Raw genomic sequence first — 17,157 nt, 5'->3', positions numbered from 1 at the left:
AGCACTTCCTATGTCCAGAAACTATTCTAGGCTCATTCCATGTTTTATATTATTTTATCACTTTTTTTTTTTTTTTGCGGTACGTGGGCCTCTCACTGTTGTGGCCTCTCCCGTTGTGGAGCACAGGCTCCGGACGCGCAGGCTCAGCGGCCATGGCTCACGGGCCCAGCCGCTCCGTGGCATGTGGGATCTTCCCGGACCGGGGCACGAACCCGTGTCCCCTGCATCGGCAGGCGGACTCTCAACCACTGCGCCACCAGGGAAGCCCTTGGTTTATATTACTGAATCCTCTCCACAAGCCTAGAAGTGGCTACAATCATTTTCCTCATTTTAGAGATAGGGAAGATGAAATTTAGAGAGGAAAAATTAAGTGATTTGCCCAAGGTCACACAGCTAGTAAGTGTGGAACTGAGATTTGAACCTGATCAGTTGGGTGCCAAAACCCACACTTGTAACCACTCATTTTAAAGAGAGGAGATAGGGGCGGGGGATGGAAATCTGAAATATTATTTTTAAAGATATAATTTACACAAATTTTAAAAGATTTTTTTCCTAAGTTAAAATACTGTTTCTGTGACTTATATATACCTGAATGCCAAGTACCCAGTGCATGATAAGCAGAGATCGCAGGGATCCTAGTGCTGCTTAAGGTATGGAAACAGACACCAGCCCAAAGAAACAAAGCGATTCAGTAGAGAGGAAAGAGGCTCTTGTTTTTGAAAATTTATGTATTTGTATTAATTTAGGAAATATTCTCATCTAATTGCCTCTAATATTAAACTAATAATACTTTTATTTACAGTAGTTAATGAATAACACTTTATTCTTCCTTTTTTAATTTTTTCTTTTACATTAATTTGTTAAATCATACAGATGGATATTATTGCTTAGATATTACTTTTTCCCAGGAATAAAACATCTAAGACATTGAACACTGTTTAGTGTTAAATGAATCAGTTACAGTTTGGCTGAAATTAGGAAGCCTCTACTCCAGATATTAAATTACATGAATTTCCACCGTTTTTAGTGTATTTAACCAACTGTAGGTGTTTCAGCCTGAGAAACTTAATGGATCTTGGTCACACAGAGTTGCATCAAGGTCCAGCATGTGACAGTCCTGTCCAATAGAACTTTCCGTGACTGTGGAAATTTGTCATTTGCTCTGTCCAGTGTAGCCATCACCTGTGGCTACTGAACACTTAAAATACGGACGGTGCAACAGAGGAACTGAGTGTTTTTTATTTTATCTCAATTAATTTAAAATTAGATTTAAATGGGGCTAGTGGCTCCAGGATTGACCAGTGCAGGAACTGTAAAGGAATTCCTCACAGGACCAGGCAGATCCTAACCAAGTGATGATTTGATTTGCTTTTTCCCTTTTCTCTCTTGGGCGCAGTCCTCCTCAGTACCGATCCTTTGGTGTATGACCAGGTTAGAAACGTTGGACAAAATAAAATATCGTAAAAATCATGTCCTTTCTTCTTAGCATTACTGATGTTAAATATATGTTAATTCCCTTCCCCTGAACTTCTGCACCAAAACAAACTCAGAAGAATTCTGCTATTTGTATCTTCTGTAGGGAAACTCTCCCCTGTGTTCCTGGTGAGTGAGGGTGTGGCTGGCAGGTGGAAATGGGGCCCTTCCCCTCCTTGAAGACCCTCTGAGCCAGGACTGTCTCTGTGGGGTGTTGTTCTGACAACCTCTCCAGTTCTACAGTTATTGGTGTATTCAGGTTTCTTCCTCTCCTTAAAAGAATCTTCATTATGTATATTTTCCTAGAAAATTTCCGTTTCACTGAAGTTTTTGGTAATAGTCGCATAGTCTCACATGGTATTCTCTCACACTTTTAAAAATCTCTTTTCTTCTTAGCAACTATATTTTCTTTATTATCACTCTTGTGTATTTGTGTTTGTCTTTGATTTTCATTTATTTCTTTATTTTATAGAAATATAGTTGATTTACGTTATTGTGTTAGTGTCAGGTGTACAGCAAAGTGATTCAGTTATATATATGTGTATATATACACATTTATGTATATACAGGTATATATATATTTTTCAGATTCTTTTTCATTATAAGTTACTACGAGATATTGAATATAGTTCCCTGTGCTATACAGTAAGTCCTTGTTGTTTACCTATTTTATACGTAGTAGTGTGTATCTGTTAATCCCAAACTCCTAATTTATAAAAATATGGAATGCTTCACTAATTTGCATGTCATCCTTGCTTAGGGGCCACGCTAATCTTCTCTGAATCATTCTAATTTTAGTATACATGCTGCCAAAGCTAGCACTCTTTGCTTTTTAGAATCAGACTTGCTGGCCATCTCTTGGATGTCAATTCTACTGTCTTTCTAAATCTGTAATTTCTGCTCTGATCTTTTATTGATTCCTCCCCCCTGCTTTCCTTGGGTGTATTTCATTGTTCTTTTTGTACCTTCTAGCAGTTAATGCTTTAGTTCATTGTTTTTATTCTTTCTTATTTAATGACGAAATCATGTAAGAATATGAATTTTCCTGTAAATACAGCATCTATTGCATTATCTGTTTTGATAGGTACTGTTCTTGTTGATGTCTGGATAGTGTCCAATTTTAGTTTTCCTACTTGACCCAAGAGTTTTTGCAGATGTATATTTTAAAATTTCCCACTTTTTTGTCCTTTTGACACTAATTTCTCATTCAGTTGCACTGTACTAAAAAAATCATCTGTATAGTTTCTGTTTTGCAGAATTTATTCATGCTTGCTTTTATCCAATATTTGATCAGCTTTTTAAACTTTAATAGATTTTCTTAAAAGGTATGTATTCTCTGTACCTTGACAAATTCAGTATATGTCTATTAAATCATGCTTATTAATTTTATTATTTGATTCCTCTATAATTCCTTACTATTTCTTGCCTTGACCTATCAGAGAGAAATATACTAAAATCCCCCATTATAATTATAATTTTAGAAACTCCATCTATTTATAAGAGTTTTGTTTTATAATGAGTGCCTATAATTATTATATTTTGGGAGTGAGTAGATCTATCTATCCATGTACCATAACTTTTTTTTTTTTTTTTTTTTTGCGGTACGTGGGCCTCTCACTGTTGTGGCCTCTCCCGTTGCGGAGCACAGGCTCCGGATGCGCAGCCTCAGCGGCCATGGCTCACGGGCCCAGCCACTCCGTGGCATGTGGGATCCTCCCGAACTGGGGCACGAACCCGTGTCCCCTGCATCGGCAGGCAGACTCTCAACCACTGCGCCACCAGGGAAGCCCCTGTAACTTTTTTAATGATATTTTTTTCCTAAGTTCTACATCTGATTTTATTATTCCCTCACCATTTTCTCCCCAACTTACCATGAATATTTTTTACTTGGCCTTTCTTTTTCAGGATTATCTTATTGTATTTATTGTATTGTTTTATTTTATTATCTCTTGCAGCTAGTTAGATTTCATTTGTATTTCCAATCCTTGAGTCTTTCTTCCTTTAATAGAGGAGTGTAGCCCATTGATATTTATTGTAATTATCTGGGCTGTTCTCTCCAATGACCTCTAGGAGGTGTTCCAGACTCCCCATTATCCACTTCCTCATTTTACCCCTCTCCCTCACTCCATCCTTTAGGAGTACAGATCTGGACTGATCAGATAAAAAATATCTTACTGATCACTGAACTCCTGGGTAGGCAGAGCACTTGCAAAGGTCAGAGCACATGTGGGAATGTCCTTTTTGGACATTTCCCCTGAAGAATAACAAAGGGCCAGGTATACTCCTGTGTGAGGAGACTGCCTGACTCCCTCCTCTCTGCTGGCTTTGGAGGGGTGAGCTCTCAGATTGCCTTGCTCTCTACTTTGTTTCTAAACCTTTCGGGCTGGTCTGCAGTAAATAAAGGCATTCTCTAGTTGTGGTCTAGCTCATTAGTAGGGGACCTTATCAGCGGGTAGTTGGTCTACGGAATGATTTGGTTGGCCTTGGGTTCTCTGCCCAAAGACCATCTTAACACCCCAGTCCATTATTCCTTGCATTTTTCTCAGGTATGTTCTCTGTGTTTTTGATAATCATTTTCCTCTATTTATCTCAAACTGATATTCTAATCTACTCTTTTGGGGGTATTTTCTTCTCACTGTCTAATTTTGAATTCACTATGGTCACTGTGAAATGTGGTCTACATTTCAGAATTCAGAAACCATGCTTTTACATCAGAAAGCTGATCACAGATTGTTCCATATTCATAGATCAAGTATCCTCCCAAATTATTACAATTAATGATGGCCTAAAATTTCCTTGTGCTTTTTGTAGTAAATTATATTTCCTTGAACATTTGCTCATATACCTCAAGTCAGTTTCCACATTTTAAATTATGGACTTGTCATAGGTTTAATGATTTTTTCTTTGTTCTTCCTTGTAGGGTATGTTATAGGGTATATAGTTGGCTTAGAACATCAAAATGCAGTTAAAAACAAGTGTATTTCTCTGTCACAGTGAGCCAAGCATTTTAAGTTGTTGGGTGGCTGTGCCCCACACATTCAGGCTGGGATGAACCCACTGTCTTCAATATGGACTTCGAGGTCTCTCTGGTCATTGAGGTTTAACCAGTGGAGGGAAAGAGCACGTGCGGGGGCCCCTCCCCTCTCTAAAGGGCTGGGATCCCTACATGCCACTGGGACTTTGACCCACCTGCAAGTGGGGAGATGAAGTCAAATGGCCACCTTGAGGGAACTGTGGTCTAGCCATGTGTCCGGCTGCAATTCCATTACCGTGGAAGATGGTGAGGACGGATTTTGGCGGCAACCAGAACTCTGTACCACGTGGAAAGAGTCAGAGGAGAGGGCTTCTTGGTTGTGCAGCACTGGACATTTAGATGGGTTGTAGTAGACATTGTGTCATTCCTGAGTCAAATCTCCTTCCAACAAAGGGAAGAGTTTATATATTTTTAATAGTTTTAATTAGCCAGATCAAAGGCTTATGAGGAATAATAGAAAGAAAACTACTGATAGAAACAGCTTCTCTGCTGTGTTAAAAGGATATTTTTTTCCTGGAGTGTTATTTTTTTCAGCCCCTCATTCGCTGGAGCACTGTCCCCTTTCACATCAGGTGGGGTACCAGTCCTCATCAGCGCCAGCCTCCACGGCACCCTCTGGTTTATTTAGCCAGCTGCCTGAGCCAGCTGGGGGTTGGGGGGGTGCGGGGCAGGGGAGCTCTGGGGCTGCCACTCCACTTGCCAGCGAGAGTCACTTCCCCAGTGTGACTGGTAGGTCTCCTTCCCACCTACTGCCCGAATACCCCCCTCACCTCAGACAGGCCCTGCCAGCATGAGCTCAGCAGTGTTAGTTTGACCTTACTTGGACTAAGTTACTACTCAGGCTGCCTTTCACTTGCAAATGGTGATTCAAGTGATTTGGTCTGTCCTTCCCCTTGGTCTTTCTTTCGTCATAGACCTGGTAGAATCTCTTTGAAATTTCTTGGGTGAGTAATGAACCTTCTTGGTTTCTGGGGCTAGAGTAGATCTTTCCCCCAGTCTTATAACCCTTTGGTCATTTCCACAGGGATTTGGCATTCATCTGTTCATGGATTTCTTGTGTAATAAATATTTAGTGAGTATCAATACTATGTCAGGCAGTGAGCATAGCTCTGGGGATGCAGTGGTGAGAAAACCATCGTCTTCCTGGAGCTTCTCAGTGAGAGTGGAGGGGGTGCGTGAGGAGAGACGGGCATCAATCAGGTGATGGCACAAAGGAATGGCAATCAGGACCCTGAGGCCCTCTCTGAGACTTGCAGTGGGAGCTTTTCCCAGGCAGTGAGGTCAAGGAAGGTGTCTGAGCAATGGCGGCTGTGGTGAAATTGAATGATAAGGAGTTCACGAGGGGAAGCGGGGAGAGGAAGACCTTCCAGGTGAGGGGGTCCCGTGTGTGCACGTCCTCTGGTGGGAAGGAGGGGGATGCCAGGATAGAGATGGGATCATGGGACAATCAGATTCGCAGTTGCCAAAATCCCGTGCGCTTTGATGTGAAGAGTGGTTTGGAGAGAAGCGATGGTGGGTGGATGCACAGGCCAGTTAGGAGATGGTTGCAGTCACCCAGGGGAGAGATGACAGTGACCTGATGGAGATGGTGGTGGTGGCGATGGTGACGGTGATAGAGTTAAACGTGTTAGACTAAGGCAGGGGTTCAGGGTCTTCATGGATTTTGTGATTATAGTTCAGAGGGAGCTAAATTCTTTCTAACCATCAAATCGTTAAACATGTCCTTCCTTTCTTCTTCTTGATCCTTTCAATCAAGATAAGCGATAAACTTCTTATTCTAATCTCAGCAAAGGAAAAGGGAATCATAGCCTGTGCCTAGCAGTGTCTGGAATATAGTCCACCACTGTTTATACTTGTTATGTGAATGAATGACTGAATCAGTGAATGATGGTCAGCTCTTCTCCCAAGCCTTTGAGTCCTGGATGAGACTGGCTGTAGTGAGGACTATATCTACCAACCTCTAATATAGGGATGTGTGTGTCACCCTCTCTCTTTATATGCCTATGGCAGACATTAGTAATTGATTGCGGCTCCTGGCAACAACGTGTGACAGTACACACGGAGTACTGCCAACCAGGGAAACCCTTCTCAGTCTTGGTGTCCAGAGGTAGATCTGATACCGTGTGACCCAAAGCGCCCACGATACTCTGCCATGTGGCTCAAAGTCCCCAAGCAAACAGACACTCATGCAGGACATTCCCAGGGCTTAGAGGTCACCTAGCAGGAGCTGAGAGCAAAGGTCAGACCTCTCTTTGGGCAAATTAAATTCTTTGCTATGTAGCCGCTATTGCCCATCTTCAGTCTATCAATAGTGTAATGATCTGATGATATAAAAGCTAAATATATACATAAAAATCTTCCTCATAATTGTTTTTAGAAATTATTTTGCAGGATATAGGTTAGGTATACATATAAGTTAGAACCTTATCATGGACACTCCATGGAGGAGGGTTAAGTAGGGTAGTGGTCAGATGAGGATAACAGGCTTCCGGAATCTGACTGCCTGTGTTCACATCCCAGGCCCACCACTGACTTAGATGTAACCTTACCTAGTTATTTTAACCTTTCTCTGCCTCAGTTTCCTCACTCATAAATGAGAATAATGATAGTACCTACTTTGTGTTGTTTTTATGAGAATTAAATGAGATAACACATGTTAAGGCCAGAGGAGTACATGGCATGTAGCAGCTCTCGATAAATATTAGATACTATTATTTTTGTGTTTATCGTGGGAAAAGTTTATCAATCTTTTTCAAACAATTTTCCTTAGGAAAAGTTGTAGAGTTTTTCCCTGAAATTTTTCCATTTATTTTCACACTTTCATATCTCTGAAACACGAGTAAAAATACGAGATAATCTTTCTTAAGAAATTGTGTATCATTTTACTGGGTAAGACTTGAGAAGTGCCCCTCTGGGCAAGTGTGTTCTAATGGGATTTCTGGGATCTGGAAATTGTTGGCAGATCTTTGCTGCAAATTTGTGGGCAGATTTAAAAGGTTAAAAAAAGACATGTCATTTTCCTAAGTTGCTACTGAGAAATCTAGAAGATTTAGGAGAAAGTAAGTTAAACCTTGAGTCGGTGATTTTAGGACTGATGCACCAGCACTGATTTCTTTTTAACTCTTCTCTTTTTAGCACCGAGCTCCTTGAATGGAGACTGCCTATTTGCAAGCATTGCATTGCTGGAGCTAAAATGCAGTCAGGCAGCCTTGGAAGGGACTAATTGGCCTTTTGGAAACTGTTTGAAACTGAACGAAGTACAGGAGCTTTCTGTGATGTTAGTAGAGCCTTGAGTTTTTGCCAGCCATTAATTGTGTTTTAGGCTTTCCTGTGAAGGCAGCTGAACTTGAGACTTGGCTTTCGGTGTTGCCATCTGTGAGCTACGCTTGTCCGCGTGTGACGTGGGTTAAGCTTGTAGGGAGCATCACCTCAATGCTTCACTATTGGAATATGTTCACATTTAGATTTGAGGCTCTTGTTTTCCACTCTTATGGGTTAGGTGTTCCTCACCCTTCAGCTTCCTAAAGACTGTAGGGCCCACCTGTACGAGGGCGTGGCTGATAGAGCTTCCAAGACTGTGAGCTCTAGGCTGGGCCCTCCAGCTCTCCCTGGATTTGACTTACTCATAGGCAGATACGGACAGATGGAAGGGGCGTTGCAAATGGTGACCCAGCTTCCTAACTGAGTGCTCTTTTGTCCCCCAGCTTATCTCTAGTGATGCCGATGGAGCCATCCAAAGGGCTGGAAGGTTCAGAGTGGAAAACGGCTCTTCAGATGAGGTAAGGAAGTCTGTATCAGCACCAAGCCCACAATCACGGTGCCTGTGATACAGCCGTGAGCAGCTTGTGCCCCTCTTTGCCACAGAAGACCTGCCTAAGTGGAGCCCAGGAAGGGGTCAGAAGGGCTCTTCAGAGTTTTGCTTGAAGCGAGCAGGAAGGGAAAGTGCCGTCGTTCTCTGTATGGAAGGTGCTGTTGATAGAGTGACGCGCACCCTTTGAAAGATCTGTAATAAAGCCAGGTAGACACGTGAAGGTGGTCTGCCAGCAACGGGACCGAAGACAGATTCACAGCCACAGCACCCTTTGTGAATGGCCCCTGGAACCCTAGCTCTTACCCTTTGCCAGGCTTGTAGGCTTGGAACTGCCGTGTGAGCAATGTCAGGGTCCAGGAGAGAGATGCAAAAAATTACTTTGATTATAAAATGTCGTCTTTATTCAGAGAAGACACCAAGAAAGGAGGCCATTCCTGTCTGCCACTGCTTGGGCCCAAGCCCTCTTTCTGGGCTCTGCTGGTCATCCTCGCCATAGGCCACAGGGACTCGCCTTGCTGGCCTTTCTTTGTTGAAACTTCCACTGCCCGCTCCAGCCCTTGGAGTCTACCCCCAGAACTGCTGAGTGCTATCTAAGCCCCCCCAGCTTTTTCTTCTTTGCTGCTTCTCTGAGAGGCAGCCCACTGCAGTGCTTCAGCACACCCAGCTTTGGCATCAGGCAAGCCTGGGTTCAAGTTCCAGCTCCCCCACCTCCTAGCTGTGCGACCCTCGGCAAGTAATCAGCCTTTCTGAAGCCCAGGTTCTTCGTCTGTAAGGAGGAAACGGTCTTGGGATTATCGAGAGGATTCAGTGAGCTAAGCTTTTAAAGCTATTAGCGCTCTGCCCAGTGTATAGTGAGAGTTCAGTGAGCGAGAGCTGTAATAGTAATAATGGTTGTTGTTGTTCCCATAAGTGGTGCTGTATGGCCAGCCTTGCCCTCCTGACCACTTCCTTAATCACGTTCTTGGTGATGGGCTATGGATTTAACTTGAAAGCCACAGCATTCAGGAAGTTGTTGCTCATCTTCACCTTTGCCTTAACTTAGCAAAGCCCTTCACCCAGACGTAGTACCCTCACCATTGCTGTGAGGCAAAGGGGGCAGAGTCCCACCTTGGGCTGGACCCCTGAATAGGTGCCCACATACGTCTTATCCAGAATGATGTCAACTGACCTTCATAGAAGAAAGAACTCCCAGGGAAATTGGCTTCTGAAGCTTGGAAACAGCCCTCCCCAAATGGTCCTGCTCCTGAGACAAGACAGGCTTATCCTCACAGACTCAGGCAGCCAAGGGTGTCCCAGGAGCTAAGTCAGGAGCAGAAGCATCGAGTCCTCATTCTCCAGTGCTCAGAAAGCTAGCAGCCGCCAGGCCGAGTGTCTACTTTGAGCACCTAAGTACCGAAGATACCAGAGGTTGCTGTACCTCAACACATCTTTCTGCTACCAAAATTTTACAGAACTTCAGCCCAGCCCGAAATGAACAAACGGTACTGGCTTTCCCCACCCCACATAAGCACAACTCTGGCCCCTGCCAAGACCAGTGTCTAGAGGAAATCCACAGCTCCCCAGAAAAACATAAATGGAGCCTTCATGCAGTCCTAGGCTCACCACGCACGTCGGTTATCAAACACTCCTGCCTGGCCCTGTCACCTGGCCATGCCACATGCCAGAGGACAAGGTCAGGGACTAGAAATCACCTGTGGAGGATCATGGGCAACAGTGGCTCCAGAGTCAGGCTGCTGGGGTTCAAATCATGGCCCCACAACTCACCAACAGTGTGGCCATGGGCAGTTCACTTAACGCCTTTAGAACCATTCGGCGGAGTTACTGATTTAGCAAATCCTTGTGGTCTGTTGCATTCAAAACACAGTCCTGTCTCAGATTGCTTCTGTGGGCTCAAATACTGTTTTAAATTTTGTTTCCACCAAAGCCACCGAGCATGAGTGCTCCATTGGAGCACCTTGGCTGGGTTTTATATCCATGGTCTTCAGTTAAAAGCTCTGGCCAGTGCCAGCGCCCGGCCTGGTGTAAGACGGTGGAGGAACGTGAGACTCAGAGGAAAAAATCCTGGCTTGCTCTGAGTTTGTTAAAGCAGTTAGTGCATTAGAAGGCTCAACACGCTGCTTGAAGTTTTTCAAACCCATGAACAAATTGCAAAGCAGTTTCACTACTGAGTTATTTTTCCTTTTATCGTTGCATTGATACAGTATGGATACTAGACCCTTATCAGATACATAATTTGCCAAAATTTTCTCCCATTCCTTAGGTTGTGTTCTCACTTTCTTGATTGTGTCCCTTGAAGCAAAAAAGTTTCTTAATTTGCTAACATCTAGTTCATCTATCTTGTCTTCTGTTGCTTGTGCTTCTCCTAGCGTATCTAAGAAACCATTGCCTAACCCAGGGTTGCTTGGTCACTTTGTAGAGTTTACTCTTCCCTTCGGATAATGTCAAATTTGTCTTTTATTTCTTTAAACATAGTCAGTATAATGGTTTTATTATCTGTGACTGATAATTCCAATATGTGAGGGTTTTTGTGGCCCTCTGTCTGTTAGATTTTTCTCCTGCATATTCTCATGGTGTACTCTGCTCCTCTGTGTGCTTGGCTGCCTGATTGTGTGCTGTTTGTTGTTCTTGAAGATGACTGTTTTAGGAATAACATAAGGCTTAGGATGCGTTGCCTTTTGGTACAGAGTGTGATCCTGTGATTTACAATAAGAAATACATATTTGGTCTTCGTACCTCTTGTTGGCACAGAGCTCCTAAAACCCTCGGAATTTTCTAAGTAATGAGAGTGATCATGGTGTCTTTTGTTATGTTAATAACTGACTTCTGGAAAGCCCCTAAGTTTCCTAAGGATGGGGGCTGGTCACCAGAGGAAGCAACCATGTGATTAGAGGGTTAGCGCTTCAGTCCAGCCCCAGCCTCCTGGGAGGGGAGAGGGGCTGGAGAGTGAGTTCAATCCCCAAAGGCCAGTGATTTAATCAGTCGTGCCTATGGGATGCAGCCTCCATAAGAACTTGAGAGGGCAGCGTTTAGAGAGCTTACAGATGGGTGAACACCTGGAGATTCCAGAAGAGTGGCCAGCTCGGAGAGCATGGGCGCTCCACACCCCCTCCCACGTCCACGTACCTTGCCCCATGCATCTCTTCCATCTGGCTGTTCCTGAGTTATATCCTTTTATAATAAACTAGTAATCTAAGTAGTCAAGTGTTTCTCTGAGGTCTATGCTCTAGCAAGTTAATCAAACCCAAGGAGAGGGTCATGGGAACCTTCAATCTATAGCCAGTTGATCAGAAGCACAGGTAATCACCAGGATTTGCAGTTCGCAGCGGAAGTTGCAGACGTCAGAAGCAGTCTTGTAGGACTGAGCCCTTAACCTGTGGCATCCGATACTGTCTCCAGTGTCAGGATTGAGTTGAATAACAGGACACCCAGCTGGTGTCGGAGAATTGCTTGGTGGTGTGGGGGGAAACCGCATATTAGAATTGGTGTCAGAATCAGAGGGAGGGTTTGCATTTGCTTTTGCCAGACACCTTTAAACTAAAGTTCCAGCTTGAAACTTTTTAAACCCTTTAAGCCAAGATACAGGCTGGAGCTGCAGCTTTACATGAGGCTGGCTTGTGGTCACAGCACCTCAGAGACACCTCTCCACTCAGCACTGTGGCAGGCTTCCTTGGAGCCTTTGGGGTAGAGGTGGTTTCTTCCTGTTCACTCTTTTCTTGAATGTGTAACCCTTTGGGGTCCCAGCTTAATGTGGGGTGGGTCTCCTATAGACCTACCTACTTCAGTGGATCCTGGGGGTTTGATTCTTTGCCCTCTTGCCTCTTGAGGTCACCAAAACCCAAGAGTAATTTTGCCAGGATCGATAGATATCTTCAAGCTAAAGAGAATTTCCATGCTCCACTTACCTCTCCGGGTTCCCACTTGCCTTTGTTTTGACTGGTAATTCCTTACTATCTTGTAAGCTCTCCAGTGCTTTTAAGGAGATGACTTTAATATTTGTATAATGCTTTTAGTTTCTTCAGTGGGAGGTTTGGTCGAATAACCTAGCTCACCATTACCAAAAACATAAGTTGTATCAGGAGCGCTCTTCCTATAATACATCAAGTCATTCATTCAACCCACACGCAGGATCACTTCTCGGTGCCAGACGGGCTGAGCGCTGGTGATGCGGGAATGAATAAGACTGCTGACTGCTAAGGTCCCTGCCCCCGTGGGCTCACAGACGGGCAGGAGAGTGGTCAATAAATAACACAGATACATAGGATGATTGCAAATTTTGGTAACTCCTGTGGAGAAAACACACAGGGGGCGTGTCATAAGGACGTCACGGTGAGGCCCAGGCTCCGAGCAGTGCTTCTCAGACTGTGTGTGGTGAAGGGCTTGCTTTTTTATTTCCAATCTGTTGCAGGACTCTCTGTGGTCCTACTACGTATGACCAGTTTGCAGCACCCCCTCATACAACTCACTACCAAAATCAGTAACATCCGATTGGTCTGGGTTCTGTTTAGGGAAGCTAATCCCCTAAGACTTGCTCTCCACTGCTGTCTACTTCATCACAGACTGTTGGCAGATCAGCACCCATCTGTGGACCACACCTTCCTGCCGTAGAGTTCATCTAGGCCCATCCTCCATCCATGGACCACACCTTCCTGCCGCAGAGTTCATCTAGGCCCGTCCTCCACCCAAGGCATGAACCCCTGCAACAACTTTGCCAACAGTTAGCTCCTCTGTCCCTGCCTGAATATATTTCCAGTGAAGGGAAACTTGCTCCCCCCTTGATAGGTTTTTTCCTCGGACACCAACCAATTCCATCACCAACTAAGTCCCCTACAATTCCGTTCAATCCTGACCGTAACCACCTGGAGGTAGCGTCAGACTCCACTGGTTTCAGGCTCAGTTCCACACACTGCCCTCACTTCAGACACCGGTGTCAAGTGTCAGGTCCCCAGGGTACCCACACATCTGTCTAACTGGGCTACAAAGTTAGGGGTTCCCATAACCCCCCTCCTCGGGTTCAGTAATTCACTGAAATGACTCACAGAACTCTGGAAAGCACTTTACTTACCATACCCATTTATTACAAAGGATACAACTTGGGAACAGCCAAATGGAAGAGGTGCAGAGGGCAAGGGATGGGGGGTGGGGGCACAGCGCTCCCCTGCCCTCTTTGGGTGCACCACCCTCCCAGCACCTTGATATAGTCACCAACCCAGAAGCTCACATGGGTAAGGTTGCAGGGTGGGGTTGAAAGTGCCAAGCTTGTAATCAAGCTTGGTCTTTCTAGCTACCGGCCCCATCCTGAAGCTAGCTAGGGGCCCACCAAGAGTTGCCTCATTGGAGCAAAAGATGCTCCTGTCACCCTTATGTCTCAGGAAATGCCAAGGGTTTTAGGAGTTCTGTGCCAGGAGCCAGAGACAAAGCTGAAATATAAATTTCCCATTATACCACAGCCCTAAAGTTACTTCCATTTTTCGGCATCTCTCATTGCTAGAAAGTTCTTTTTATTGAACAGAACTCATCTGTCTATATTTTCCACTCAGAGTTTCTATTTATGGTTTCTGGAGCCCATAGCGTAAGGCTGAGCCTTCTTCAGCATGGTAGGCCTTTAAGCATTCCAAGACATCTGCTGTTTTTCTCCTAAGACATGGACTCAGTTCCACTGATCATCACACTCCCTGCTGCTCCTTAGACACATGTGAGGCGGTTAATGGACCTTTTAGGTGGAAGTGCTCGGAAGTGAACACCTGGCTCCAGGTGCGCCTCACGGCCACAGAGTGAGGCCGGCTCATCCCCTTCCTTGCTGTGCACACGCTCCTCTTTTCATGAAGCCCGAGGACTCATTACGAACACACGATGTGCTACCCCCGACTCCAGTCTTTTTCACATATGCTGTTATTCAGCTGTGAGGCAACATCATGGTATAGTGGAGACAGTTTTGGAGTCAAGCAAACCTGGGTTCAGACCTCAGCCCTACCACTTACCAGTTTATGACTCAATGTCACGGAGCCTCGATCTCCTACTGGGTAAAAAAGAGAGAGAATTCCTACTTTGTAGCACCTGGCCTTCTCCACCCTTTACTTGTACAATTTGTATTTGTACCTAAATGTAGGATTCTGCAGTGTCCACACTGAATTTAATCTCGTTAGAGTGTCCTGTAATTGCTAATTGTCAAGAGGTTTTTTGACATCTTGATTCTGTCACCTGTCCTATTAGCTAACCCAGTGAGAATCTTTATATTACCTTCAGATGTGCTTATCCTGCCATCTGTGTGCTCATTCAGATTATTAATTAAAATGACTGTGACCCTCGGGTAGATCCCTGGAAACCTCCCTTACAGCTTACTTGTATGTATAATTAGTATATGGCGGAGCAGAGGGGACGATCTTTCAGCTTTTTATAGATCTCTTCCTTAGCATGGGGAGGATTCTCTTACACACTGTTGGGGGACATGTGAATGAGTTTGGGGAAGGCAATTAGCAATCATTAAAAATGTGTATACCATTTGGCCAGCAGTTCTACTGCTGGGATGTGTATTGTAGCGTTATTTTAAAATAAAAAAATAAAAACACTTGGAAACAACATCAGTTTCCATCAGTAGAGGAATGATTTTGAAAATTATGATTTAGACACTGGAATGCTTAGTAGCTGTTAGAAAGAATGAGGTACAGGTAAATGTAATACCATAGAAAAACGTTTACCATACAGTGCTAGACATAAAAGCAAGTTCCAGAATGATTCGTATGATATCATCCCATTTCCTTAAAAACAACAAAAAAGATAAACTTGCTTGTCAATATTCAAGAAAATTTCCATAAGGTTACCTAAGAATTTAATAGTAATTGCTTCTGGAGTGGAAATGGGAGGTCAGGAAAGAAGTTAGAGGACCTTAACTTTCTACCCTTTTATGTTTACATATTTTACACATCTATACTCAACTGAAGTGTTTAATTTTTTTAAAAAACTATGTAGTTGTTAAAAGGAACAAGGTAGATCTGTAAGTACTAATAGAAATATTTCTAAGATTTCTTTTTTTAGTGAAAAAATAAGTTTCAGTGTAATACCTATAAAACTATCCCATTTATGAAAACAGATTATGTGTGTATATATACATATATACATATACATGTATATATATGTATACACATATATACATATATATGTATACATATGTATATATACATATATACATATGTATACATATATACATAAATATATGTATATGTATGTGAATGTGTATACATATGTATAGACACATTTTTGTAAATGCATAAAAAGACCTGGGACTATCCAAACCAATCTGGTAACATGGTTATTATATGGCAAGGAAGTAGATTAGGACATGGGGGTTGGGGGGGAAAAAGCATTTTAATTTTTGTATGATTTAACTTTTTTCAACCAGCTTATATTTATATTTGCAATTCAAAATTTTTTAGTTTTTTTTTTGAATCCATCTTCTTTATTGTCAGTGTTCTTTCAGCAATTTAACCTAGAAAGTGAAGGAAACTCAGTTTAAAAGCATTCATTCATTAATTAAACTCACTCTGGAAGAGACTCTGAAAAATCACAAGCATTATATAAAACTATGGATCTCGTTTGTAGTCTGAGTGCTTGTGTTGTGTGGACTCCCTGCTTAAAGTCAAATATTGGAGAACATTCAGATAAAATGGGGGTGTTATACATGGATTTTGATTAAATTCTCTTCACAATATCCTGGCCATATACAGTCTTCATCCTTCACATCCCACAAGTATAAATGTGGTTAAACAAAACAAAACAAGGAAAGCAACAAGGAGCTTTTGTGGGCTTTGGAATTTGATGCAGAAATGATTCAGGATTTCTCAGTCTCAAGACTCATTCAACCCTGTGGGCATGTTCAGGCACATCTGCAGCATAGAAGAATTTGAGTTCATTACTGCATAATACCTTTGAGCAAATGATTATCTAAAAGGGATAAAATTAGTATGGGTGTTTGCAATGTTAAACTTTGATTGTCTGGAAAATGTGCTCATCAGAATATTTCCTCCTAACATTCTTGTTGATGTCAAGTAAATACTGTGTTCCTGTGTAACTGTCACCTTAAAATGCTATAGGAAGTTTCTGTATCTTTGAAATCCTCTATAAAGTAGGCCATACTTAAAATAGTTAGGATTTATGGTGGTTATGTAAGAAGATACTTATTCTTGGGAAATACACATTGAAGTATTTAGGAATAAAGGGCTATTATTTATGCAATGTAGTCTTAAATGATTCGGGAAAAAGTGTGTGTGTGTGTGTGTGTGTGTGTGTGTGTGTGTGTAGAGGGATAGAGAGTAGTGAACAAGTGAATAATGGGATAAAATGTTAGCAGTAGGTGAATCTGGTAAAGGGCATACAGATGCTTTTTGCACTCCTCTTATTCTTGCAACTTTTATGTAAGTTTAAAATCACTGCCAAATAAAAATTTAGATAAATGGGTGTGGGTGCATAGGGATATATATATATATATATCGCTGATTTTTTTAAAGTCAAGAAAATTCAATAAAGCCACAATAATACTAAGAATTTTAACCTACTTTTTACCCCTTGATAGATTAAAAAGGCATAACATTAAATAAAAGACTCAGAAGATGATGTAAGGTTAAGATTTTAAAAAAGAAAAAAAACACTCTGACATTGGAACTGATTTGTTTTAGCTCCACTGCTTATATTTCTGGAACCTTAGGCAACATACTTAAATTATCTAAGCATCAATTTCCTCATCTGAAAGTAAGGGGATAAAATCGACTCTGTCTCATGAGTTGGTGGAGATACCACAGAGATAATTCATGTAGAGTGTGCGGCCTAATACTTGGCACTTAGAGCT

General features: G+C 42.7%; 1 protein-coding gene and 1 non-coding gene across 10 annotated transcripts in view; one reads left to right on the top strand and one right to left on the bottom strand.

Moving 5' to 3' along the window:
* Window positions 1-17,157, top strand: part of GARNL3 (GTPase activating Rap/RanGAP domain like 3) — a 153,594-nt gene that overhangs the window by 62,620 nt on the left and 73,817 nt on the right. For all 9 annotated transcript variants that reach the window (XR_010944852.1, XR_010944853.1, XM_067743257.1 and 6 more), the window contains one exon: window positions 8,212-8,286. Coding sequence is in view for 7 of the 9 variants with exons in the window: in XM_067743257.1 (XP_067599358.1) it covers window positions 8,212-8,286 (75 nt within the window). In the remaining 2 variants the exon portion in view is untranslated. The remainder of the gene's footprint in view (window positions 1-8,211; window positions 8,287-17,157) is intronic.
* On the bottom strand, window positions 2,189-2,295 carry LOC137228496 (U6 spliceosomal RNA). The gene has a single exon (XR_010945285.1). It is a non-coding gene; the product is annotated as a U6 spliceosomal RNA (small nuclear RNA).

This window comes from Pseudorca crassidens, chromosome 7 (genome assembly GCF_039906515.1).
Source record: "Pseudorca crassidens isolate mPseCra1 chromosome 7, mPseCra1.hap1, whole genome shotgun sequence".
Classification (NCBI taxonomy): Eukaryota; Metazoa; Chordata; class Mammalia; order Artiodactyla; family Delphinidae; genus Pseudorca; species Pseudorca crassidens.
The sequence above is the reverse complement of the archived record's forward strand: the minus strand, read 5'-3'. Positions and strand labels throughout refer to the sequence as shown.